Source organism: Terrapene carolina, unplaced genomic scaffold (assembly GCF_002925995.2).
Source record: "Terrapene carolina triunguis isolate 2854851 unplaced genomic scaffold, T_m_triunguis-2.0 Scaffold192, whole genome shotgun sequence".
NCBI lineage: Eukaryota > Metazoa > Chordata > Testudines > Emydidae > Terrapene > Terrapene triunguis.
Window position 1 is genome coordinate 24955535 of NW_020664543.1, and position 11337 is coordinate 24966871.

Sequence of the window (11337 nt, forward strand, 5' to 3'; positions counted from 1 at the left end):
AACTGATACAAATACTCTAGGAGAAGCCCCAAATGGTTTAATCCTGTTCAGATAGAAAGCAGGGCCCTCCTAACATCCAGTGCATGAAGGCTTGATTCTTCTCTGGAGGCATGAGGCTTTAGGTAGAAAACTGGTAGGTGAATCTCCTGGTTAATGTTATGTTCTGAGGAGACCTTTGGGAGGAAGTACAGGTGAGGAACCAGAAAAACACTTCTCTTTGTAAAAGGTAGTGTATGGTGGGTCTGCCATGGATGCTCCCAGCTCCCCCATTCACCTTGCTGAGATGATGGCAATTATAGAATATCTGTACTCCTTGGGGAATCAGGATCAATTCATCTGCATCTACTCCTAGACTTTCAAGGGGAGTGGCTGAGAACGTTTTGTGTAGTAGTCCTCTCCAAATGATGAAAACTCCCCAGAGTCTGTACCATAAGATACAGTATAGTGCCCATCAGTAGCTTGAGGAGCTTCATGTGGTAGAGAGAGAGCTTTTGGAGATGAAGGACTCATAGCTGGAGGTTGCCCTTTGCTTGTAGTTGCAATGTTTTCATTTGCTGCAGGAGGCCCAGATGGTGGAATCAGAGAATTAGGTGCAGGGAGACTTGCTGGCTTTTCATTAGTGGGAATAACTTGGGCACCTCTAGAGGCACATTCATTGTGATGGCATTAGTTTGCATAGCAGGAGTATTTTGTTCTAGAATATTCAGTCGAGTTCTAACATTTTGTAAAGTCTCTTGCATCTTTCGCTGCATTTGTCTGGCAGAGTCCCATTGGGATCCTGTACATTCAGGACCTTGTGATGGAATGCTAACTCCTCTAAGCAAGTGGTCAAGTCCTTGCTTGTAGTAGTTCCTTGCTTCTTCCTTTTGACCCAATTCATCAGTATTCAGTCCTTTACTGACAAACATAAAGGCTTTCTTGATCTCTTCTTTAATAGCTTTAATGTTTGCATCTTCTAGAATAGCAGGGTCCTGTTCTTGTTCCATTTATTTTTCCAAATGACAGTCTTTCAGTCTCTGTTGTACTTTTGGGATAATTACTTTTATTTTCAGTTTTGCAGCCTATTCATCAGTCATCTAGCATTCTTCAGAGTATCCTGGCTTTGGATAACTTGGCTTTCTGCAGTCCTGTGGAGACACTTAGGAGAAGAGTCTGCCAAAGTCAGGAACTGGAGCCGCCCGCAGGCAACCTGCTCCCTCTGCACCACTGTCTCAGTGATCCCTGCTGCCCTGCAAACCACGTGACTGCCTGTCTCCTATTCAACTTATTCATAAATGATCTGGAGAAAGGGGTAAACAGTGAGGTGGCAAACTTTGCAGACGATACTAAACTACTCAAGATAGTTAAGACCAAAGCAGACTGTGAAGAACTTCAAAAAGATCTCACAAAACTAAGTGATTGGGCAACAAAATGGCAAATGAAATTTAATGTGGATAAATGTAAAGTAATGCACATTGGAAAAAATAATCCCAACTATACATACAATATGATGGGGACTAATTTAGCTACAACTAATCAGGAAAGAGATCTTGGAGTCATCGTGGATAGTTCTCTGAAGACGTCCACACAGTGTGCAGCGGCAGTCAGAAAAGCAAACAGGATGTTGGGAATCATTAAAAAAGGGATAGAGAATAAGACAGAGAATATCTTATTGTCCTTATATAAATCCATGGTACGCCCACATCTTGAATACTGCGTACAGATATGGTCTCCTCATCTCAAAAAAGATATACTGGCATTAGAAAAGGTTCAGAGAAGGGCGACTATAATGATTAGGGGTTTGGAACGGGTCCCATATGAGGAGAGATTAAAGAGACTAGGACTTTTCAGCTTGGAAAAGAGGAGACTTAGGGGGGATATGATAGAGATATATAAAATCATGAGTGGTGTGGAGAAAGTGAATAAGGAAAAGTTATTTACTTGTTCCCATAATATAAGAACTAGGGGCCACCAAATGAAATTAATGGGCAGCAGGTTTAAAACAAATAAAAGGAAGTTCTTCACACAGTGCACAGTCAACCTGTGGAACTCCTTGTCTGAGGAGGTTGTGAAGGCTAGAACTATAACAGGGTTTAAAAGAGAACTAGATAAATTCATAGAGGTTAAGTCCATTAATGGCTATTAGCCTGGATGGGTAAGGAATGGTGTCCCTAGCCTCTGTTTGTCAGAGAGTGGAGATGGATAGAAGGAGAGAGATCACTTGATCATTACCTGTTAGATTCACTCCCTCTGGGGCACCTGACATTGGTCACTGTCAGCAGACAGGATAGTAGGCTGGATGGACCTTTGGTCTGACACAATATGGCCATTCTTATGAGAAATTTTGAGGAAGAGTTGGAGGGTGGCGCAGGTCACCATTGGTTCAAATGTGGGGGAGGGGTTCCTTAGGGTGTTCAAACCCAACTTGAGGTTGGAGAGGGGTTGACAAATGGGAGGAAGCAAGTTGTATAGGCCCTGAAAAAATTTGGTTACTGCCGGGCAGGGAAAGATTGAGAAGGCCTGGATGGGAAAATGGAGGCTGTGGTGGTGGCCAGATGTACTCAATACAGCTTACTGAGAGACCCTGTGTCTTTAGTGCTAACAGATAGTCCAAAATCATGGAGAATGGAACTTCTGAAGCTTGAGAAGATGGGAGGGAGCACCAGGGTTGGAAGCGCTTCCACTTTTGCAGGCTCGTCTTGCAAGTACTGGGCTTTCTACTGGATAGGAGGACTGACTGAACTCTATCCAAGCAGGTCAATTCCATGCCTGAGAGCCACTGAGGAGCCATGCTCTCAGACTCAGGGAGGAGGGGCTGGGATGAGTAAGGGACCCTGAGTTCTGTGGCAATAGGTCCTTAGTGTTAGGAAGCTTGAGGGGTGTTGCCTCCAAAAGGTGGATGAGGTGTGAGTAGCACACCTGTCTCGGCCAAGCAGGTGCTATGGGAATAGCTCTCACTCCTTCTCGGCACAGCTTGAGAAGGTCTAAGGGAGTTTGCAGAGAGGCTTTCGCAACCACGTGTCCTTCAATGATAATAGACTGGAACTGACCTTTCTGATCTCATGGAAAGCGATCAATAATGTGTGTAAATTTAGAGTATGTGTTGAAATCATATTGTGCTATCAAGGCCTGGTAGTTGGCAATGCGAAACTGGAGAGCGGGTGATGTGTAACTCTTCCTTCCCAGCAAGTCCTACCACTTGGATTCCTTATCTGATGGAGAGGGCCTAGAGCGAGCTTGACAATTCCTCTCACTGGTGGCATCCAGTGCAAGGGAACTGGGGCTAGGGCTGGGAGAAGAAGTACTCCATTCCCTTTGGTGGGATGTAGTATTTCTGCTCTGCCCCCTTACAAGTCAGTGGGATTTTGGCAGGTGTTTGCCATAGGGGATGTGTGGCAGGGCAATCTTTCCCTGGGTACTGATGTTCAGGGTGTCCACCAAGAAATGTTTACATTCTTGCACTTCCTCCAGCAGAATTTGAAGTGAGTCCATTTGTCTTTTCATGAGGTCCTGCAAGGTTTTAAAGTCATCAGCGTGGGGGTGGGGGGTGGCATTACCACGTTGTCTGAAGATGAAGAGATCTTTACAGAAATCTCCTCAGCCTGAAACTCTCATTCCTCCTGTTCGTCGGCCGGTACCAAAGAAGTATGTGCTTCCAAGGTGTGCAGTACCTTAGGACAGTCTGTGAGTGCTGGGGGTGCCAGTGCTTTGTCTTAGGAATTAGTCACCATAGTGGTCCCACAGGTCCCACTAATCCCGCTGGGGAGGGGGATAAAGGAAGGGACCCCAGTGACAGTCATAATCTCTGGGCCTACAAAGCTACAATGTCTTGTAGGTTCCCCAGGATCCTCTTCATGAAAGAGACTCATGAGGGTAGGCTAGCACAGTACTGAGATCTCCTGATCTAAGGAATCTTCCCCTGAACTAAGGTGTGTGGGGGCGGGGGGGTTTCTGATGTCCTACTTGGTACCGAAGGGTGGAGACTTAAGCAAGTCTCAACTTGTTGCTCTTGCAGCAGTGTCAGGAAGTGGCTCTGGTAGATCTTCCCAGCACTGGCGAGTCAGGTTCATCAGACATGATGGGATCCACAGAAGAAAGGAACCTGGAAGAGGGTGGAGGGCTATGATAGCCTTCACACAAAGTTAGTCACAGTAACTGACCTAGTGGTAGGGATAACCAAGCGGGTTTCTTCCGCAGTACCGATGCCTCAGTACCGGACTCAGTTGGAGTCTCTGCCGCAACCTTAGAGGGATGAGAAGTCTCTTGAGTCTTATGAGCTGATCTGCTCCTAGCTCAGAGAGGTAGGTTGCTTTGCCCAGGGCTGCAATTGAAGCAGCCAGTGTGGCCAGGGTGCTCTGCAATGTGGATCCTGATGTATGGAGGAGGAAGCAGACCCCTCCAGAGCTGGCCACGCTCCATTAATAGGTGCTTAAGTCTAGCCTCCCTGTCCTTCTTAGCTCTGCCTTTGAAACTCACACAGACCGTGCATTTAGAAGAGTTGTGAGAATTCCCCAAACACCGCAGGCAACTGGAGTGTCCGTCACTGCGGGGAAAGGACCAGTGGCAAGTCTGACAGGTCTTAAACCCTGGGGACTGGGGCATAACAAATTACACTCTAACACAAAACAAAAGATCAAAGAAGAAGAGGAGGGGAAGGAGCTCCCACCCCAACCACACACACAGAAGATAAATAAAATAAAAGCATCAGAAACGGGTAACTAAAAGAAACAAATGAAGTAAAGAATTCACTAGTTAAGGTGGGAAGCTGAGGGCAGCAGACAGCAGAACTCTTCATCTCGAGCTGCAGGCATCTGAGAGGGAACTGAGTGGCGTCAGGCTTTGCTTTCCTATCTGCCCTCGTTCAGACCACGAAGCACTGCTCTGCGCAGGCGTGGGACCACGGACACTACTTTGCACTCTCCAATTGAGAGTGCACGGGCGCATGCACATCCTACGGTGGAGCACCCACAGGGACATATACTCAAAGGAGAACACTAACCGCATCAGAGCAAATACAGAAAGTGAACGGCAAAGTAATCTGGGTTTTGCAATCACTGTCTCTCTTTCAGACCCGACCCAATATGAAAATCCCTAGTTGCATTGCTTACCAGTAAAGTGTGCTATGCTGTTGTTGTTGTAGTTGATTTGAATAATTGTAGCACATAGGAGCTGTTGTCATGGCCCAGGTCTCCACTGAGCTAGGTGCTGAGCATTATTTATGGCGTGAATTACAGTAATGCCCAGGAGCCCGATGATGGACCAGAACCCTGTTGTGCTGGGCACTGTACAAATAATGGGGCTCCTGGACCGTTACATATTTGTCTTAAGCAAAACTGGTAAGTCTGGGGTGACTGCTGTAACCCCCATGCTGGGTCAGCCTCCGGCCTCTTGCAGCCAGCCCCACCAGAGGCCAAGAGTCCCACAGGGAGGATGATCCCCGCGGACAGCAGAAGGCTGGCCTCTGCCTCACTAACAGCACGTCCTTGGCTCCCCAGGGTCTAATGCAAATGCATGCAGCTCATGCTGGAGGAGGAGGAGCCTGACAATTGGCAGAGTGGCAGATAACCAAAGGGACCTCACGCTGACCCATCAGATGTGTTAGGATATAGATATTTAGGCCTGTCTGCAAAGGCCTATACTTTAAAAATTTAGGTGTGTTCTTATTAATTAAGTATCAGAGGGGTAGCCGTGTTAGTCTGGATCTGTAAAAAGCAACAAAGAGTCCTGTGGCACCTTATAGACTAATAGATGTATTGGAGCATAAGCTTTCGTGGATGAATACCCACTTCGTCAGACGCCACTTAGCTAGTTATAGAGGTACAAAAGAAAGAATTAAAATTACTGTTTGCCTGTATAGGGCTTTTTCTCACTGTGACAGTCTAAGGCCCTGTTCTTAGGCTAAGTAAGGCTTTTGGCTAAGCAGCAGAGACAGCCATAAGCTGGAAAGCGAATGGTCACATTCTTACATTTTAAACTAGTCACATTAAAATAAGGCAATCTGGGGCTGTTAGAAAGGTGAGCCGATCTATCACCTCCAGAGAAAGGGAAGCGCCTAAAAGATTTAAAGAAAACTTAGTTTAATAGCATCCTGTCTGGCAAGAACTCACTTATCAATAGCTGGGGTGTAAAATCCTCATTTCTGTATTGTTCTATCACTGTAGCAGACGGAGAGATAATCTCATCAACATTATTTAACTATTGGGTAATGTAATCAAAATCACTAAAGGAATGTAAGGGGTTTCTATTGAAACTTAACTTGGCTGCCCCTGGCTGTCTCTAGTTGTACAAAATGTAATCGGGGTACAGTTGTGTAAAAAAGAGTAATCGCAGTGCAAGGGATGTTAGGCAAAAGAGAATTTTGTGTGTGTGCACAGGAAAAAGAAAAGGGAAAGGGGAGCAATGATGGAAACACAAAGCCTTGGGGTGGCTCTGGGGGGATCGGACTGTCGCTTTGATGGGGGTGCATGAAAACTCTGTGGGCACGGGGGAGGCTGTTACACCTTCCGTAAAATTAATATGTCTAATATAATGTTATAAAGGTTAAACTATGAAAGAAATGTGCATTTTCCCAGGATGTGTGCAGTGTATATTAAAAAAGGCATTAAAAAATGCTAACAAAACTGTTAGGGCTCCAAAAAAAGCCACAATAGGTTGTGCTTTCTTTTTCAAATTTGTGTGTGTTTTGAAGCAAAAAATAAAAGTAAAAAGTAATCAAAACTCTGGTGAAAGTAAAATGTTTCCCTTTTAAAACAGTCTCTAAGCTGCTAATAGCTTTGGATCCAAAAGCAAGACAAAAAGCCTCTGTGTAAATGCAAATTACCTAGCTGATGGGGGAAGAAAAAAAACTGCCCATAAGTAGCAGCACAAAAGAGCTGCAAATAATAAATACATCTGGTCAGCAAAGAAGCTACAAGACGACTCAGATTATGGCCCTCCAGAAAAGGGAGGTGAAAAAACAAGTTAAGCCTGAAAATAAGGGGGACAGGTTAACCATAAAGGAGGGAGGGAGGGTGTGTGTGTGTGTGTGTGCGCGCGCGTGCGTGCAGTGCAAAAATCTATAGCTGTCTCTCAGCTATTACCTAAAAATAAACTTAAAGCTTGGTACAGCAAAAAAACTATTGCAAACCTGGTCTGTTGTACAAGAGAGGAAACTGAGGCACACCACCTCATAAATTTCATAAATGACCAGTGAGTGGGGTAATTCACTCGGGTAATTCACAAAATAAGAACAGCCTAAAGGTAATTCTTCTGTTTTTCCTGCAATTAGCAAAAAAATTTGTAAAAAAAAGTGCTATTATTATTAAGTAATAATCTGTCCCCACCAGGGGGGTGAAAATTGTTTCTTTTGTTTTTCAAACACTCTACAAGCAAGCTGGCGCCAGTGAAAAAATAATCCAAAATACCATAAATCTATGTTTTGTGTTGTCTGTCTGTGGTGTTTGTCTTGTTGCTAGCATTGTTGTGTTTCAATAAACAAAAAACCTTATGACATGGGTGGCGATGGCGTCAAAAGACTGATCTGGGGGGGAAATGTGCATAAAAATGCAAAATGCTCTACTAAAAGGCCAGCACCTGTGTAATAGGTACCGTGGTACCTAAAAATGGAACGGCAACTAAGGTGGTCTCCACAAGCCCTATGAAAATAATAAAAAGGGGAGGAGCTCACTGGGAATCAATGGAGGGGTGTGTAAAATGGTGTAAATCAAAAAAAATGTTTAAATGTGCCCCTCTCCTATAACTATGAAAAAGCAGAATCAATGGCCTATGGCAAGGGGTGAACAATTGGGTGTACTGTGTCTAAGGTGTTTTGCTGGGAATGTACATATTACTGTCTAAACTTTGGTGCACAGATAAATCTGTAACTCTTATTGCTGTAAATAATCCAACCAGGCCTGATTCCATACCAAGTGGTTAAGTTGGTTTGCACAATAATCCATTTCTCTGTGGACATTCAATGGACTTATGATATGGACAAAAGCACGCAAAACCTGCAGGGGCAGCTTGTTGCAACACATTAAAATCTTGACACTGTCGAAGGAGAAGAGGCGGTGTTTTGGTGGTGGCTCGAATGTTGAACCATACTGCAGTGGTCAGAACACAGTGTTGCTGTAAATTATCATAGTAACTGCTGTATTGTTAACTGTACATGTGTTATGTTACATATGGAGATAACCTATAAGTAATGTAGTAAGCCCTCCCCCCGCCACAGTGTACTAAACAACCTGAACCCAACCCTCTCGGGCCCACTATAATGGGAAGTCTGGAACACTAATTAAAATAGATGTGGTATGCCCATATGAGAGAAGGTGCAGGGCACTCTACTACACAAAGGGGCAGTGGGACAAATAAAATAGCAACACTTTAGATCTTAATGCCTGGCCCTATCAGGAAATGTGTCGCCATATGTCCTATGCTTTTCCAGGAATACCTGGGCAGAAGGATCCCAAAAGAAAAAGAAAAAAAAGGGGGTGGAGTGTTAGGATATAGATATTCAGGCCTGTCTGCAAAAGCCTATACTTTAAGAATTTAGGTGTATTCTTATCACTTAACTAGTTATAGAGGTATAAAAGAAAGAATCAAAATCACTGTCTGCCTGTATAGGGCCTTTTCTCACTGTGACAGTCTGAGGCCCTGTTCTTAGGCTAAGTAAGGCCTTTGGCTAAGCAGCAGAGGCAGCCATAAACTGGAAAGCGAACGGTCACATTCTTACATTTTAAACTAGTCACATTAAAATAAGGCAATCTGGAGCTGTTAGAAAAGTGAGCCGATCTATCACCTCCAGAGAAAGGGAAGAGCCTAAAAGATGTAAAGAAAACTTAGTTTAATAGCATCCTGTCTGGCAAGAACTCACTTATCAATAGTTGGGGTGTAAAATCCTCATTTCTGTATTGTTCTATCACTGTAGTCTCCACTTCCCTATTGTTTGTCTGTTTAATCTCTGTCTGGTTCTGTGATTGTTTCTGCCTGCTGTATAATTCATTTTGTTGGGTGTAAACCAATTAAGGTGGTGGCATATAATTGGTTAAATAATCATGTTACAATATGTTAGGATTGGTTAGTTAAATTTCAGTAAAATAATTGGTTAAGCAGAACTCAAGTTTTACTATATAGTCTGCAGTCAATCAGGAAGTAAAGGGGGAGAATGGGAACAGGGAATGGGGGTGGGGGAATTGGAATTATGTTTTGCTAAGGGGGGATGGGAACAGGGACACAGGCAGGGCTTTGTGGTGTCAGAGCTGGGAAGAGGGACACTGAGGAAAAAAGCTGAAATCATGCTTGCTGAAAGTTCACCCCAATAAACATTGAATTGTTTGCACCTTCGGACTTCGGGTATTGTTGCTCTCTGTTCATGCGAGAAGGACCAGGGAAGTGAGCGGGTGAAGGAATAAGCCCTCCTACAAGATGTTCCTTAGCGCCTTAGGCTTTTGAGACATTTCAGCCCTGTCCCTCCCCCTGGCTGCTCCCCTGACACAACCTGACCCTGGATCACGTCAGACCCAGTACCTTGTAGTCCATCTGTTCAGAGCAGTTAAACACATACACCATGATGCCAAGGGCGCGCCCCAAGTCTTTGGTCGTCTCGGTCTTGCCAGTCCCTGCTGGCCCAGCTGGGGCCCCGCTCATGGTCAGGTGCAGCGATTGGGTGAGGGTGATGTAACATCTTCCAGCAGCAAAGAGAAAAGAGATCTGAATGAGTCAGAGCGCCCAAGTGCAGAGTCACAATATCATTATTGGGCCAGTGTGTACTCAGGTAGTGCTCACTCAACAGGCCACCGACACAGCGCAGGGTAATGGGACTAAACTCATGCGTGCTGAGGGAGCCCTTACTCTGCAGAATTGAGTCTGTACATGCAGAGTGAGTTTGCAAGTTGAAAAATCCTCCTGAGCAAGTTACTGCCTCTGCTTTGCTGTGCTTGCTCTAGGGTATACTCAGCATCCTTTGCAGCAGGTCTGCCCAAACTCTTCAAGCCACGGGCTGGATTTTCATAGCAGTCTGATGACTCTATGCCCCCTGTTGCTGATCACTGAGAGGTGGCTGTGGGGCCAGGCTATCTTAGCTGCAGAGGAAACCCAGCAACCTGCTTAGTGTTTCACACCAGCACGTGGCAGTCCTGGGTTCAGAGCACTCTGCTTCACATCACTGTGCAGCGACCCCCTTTGACAGGCCTGGGGATGACACCGGTGGATTCTGAAGACCCCCTTGAGCTCTGCAAGTGGCGCTGCACACTGACAGAGGAGCTACAGGGAGATAGTGTGTGAGCTGCACTGTGCAGGGCAGCTGGAACGTGGAGAGAAGGAAAACACTTGTGAACTATTCTGATGTCTTAACCAACCCTTCTATGCCACGGACAGTGGTTTCTTACTCCCACGTGGGAAGCTCTGATGCTGCAGTATGCCAGGAGAAGGGTTCTAGACATTCCGGTGACCCACCTGTCCGTAAGGGGAGTGATCACAAGCCGAGGCGTATTGCCCAGGTATTCGTAGGAGTACAGAAACTGGGCATCACAAATGTTTGCAAAGCAGTGCTTCTCCTCATCAGCCCATCTGTGCCGAAGCTGCGACAGCCAAATGAACGCCTGGGCACTGTCGACCTGCAAATACACCCACATGTTCACTGACATTCAACACGCAAAGGGTTAAAGATGCTGGGCCAAATGCAATCCTGTTGTAAGTCCACTGGTTTCAATGGAGTTAACCTAGGGCTGAATTGGGCCCAGTGTTTGATGATTACAGCAGGCAACTGCTCAGTGCCTCAGTTTCCTATCAATAAAGAGGGACAAATCCAAGCTTCCTCCCTTGCAGGGGGGCAAGAGAACAGATTAAAGGTTCCAGGGCAGCATAGAGGAAGGTGCAAAGAGGGGCCTGAGAGAAGGTGAAAAGGGAAAGATGAGGAAGGAAGGGGGGGCAAGACAGAGAGCTGTGTGAGGCTATTGCAGGGGGAGCCAGAGCAGGCAGGAGCCATTTCAACCTCCCTCCCACCCAGCCTCCTGCAGGAGCAGGACCATAGTGGACAAGAGGGGCCAGGCTCCTGTGAGAGCTGCCATGGAGATCAGTTTACTGCTAACGAGGTTCAGCCCAAGGTGCAGAGAGCTCCACAGTCAGCCAGTTGTGAAAGCAGCTTTGCTGTTTGTGAGGTGCTGGTGCAGGGAGGGGTATGGATCCCAAGCTCCATCAAGTCAATGGGGATCTTTCACCTGCTTTCAATGGGCTTTGGATCCTGCCCTAGAGGAAGACTGAACAAAAGCTAGGGCATGCATGTGCCCTTAAAGCACGTGTAGTACAGGGAGGAGGACTGAGACACGAGTGTATAGAGGGGACGTGTGTCACAGGGAGGAGGACCGGGACATGATATAGAGG

General features: G+C 45.9%; 1 protein-coding gene across 1 annotated transcript in view; it reads right to left on the bottom strand.

Annotated features, from left to right (window-relative positions):
• The window catches only part of DNAH9 (dynein axonemal heavy chain 9), a 374844-nt gene that overhangs the window by 281362 nt on the left and 82145 nt on the right, over positions 1–11337 (bottom strand). Inside the window, exons 26-27 of the mRNA XM_026654587.1 lie at positions 10411–10571; positions 9484–9640 (exon numbers count right to left, since the gene is read on the bottom strand). Coding sequence (XP_026510372.1) covers positions 9484–9640; positions 10411–10571 — 318 coding nt within the window. The remainder of the gene's footprint in view (positions 1–9483; positions 9641–10410; positions 10572–11337) is intronic.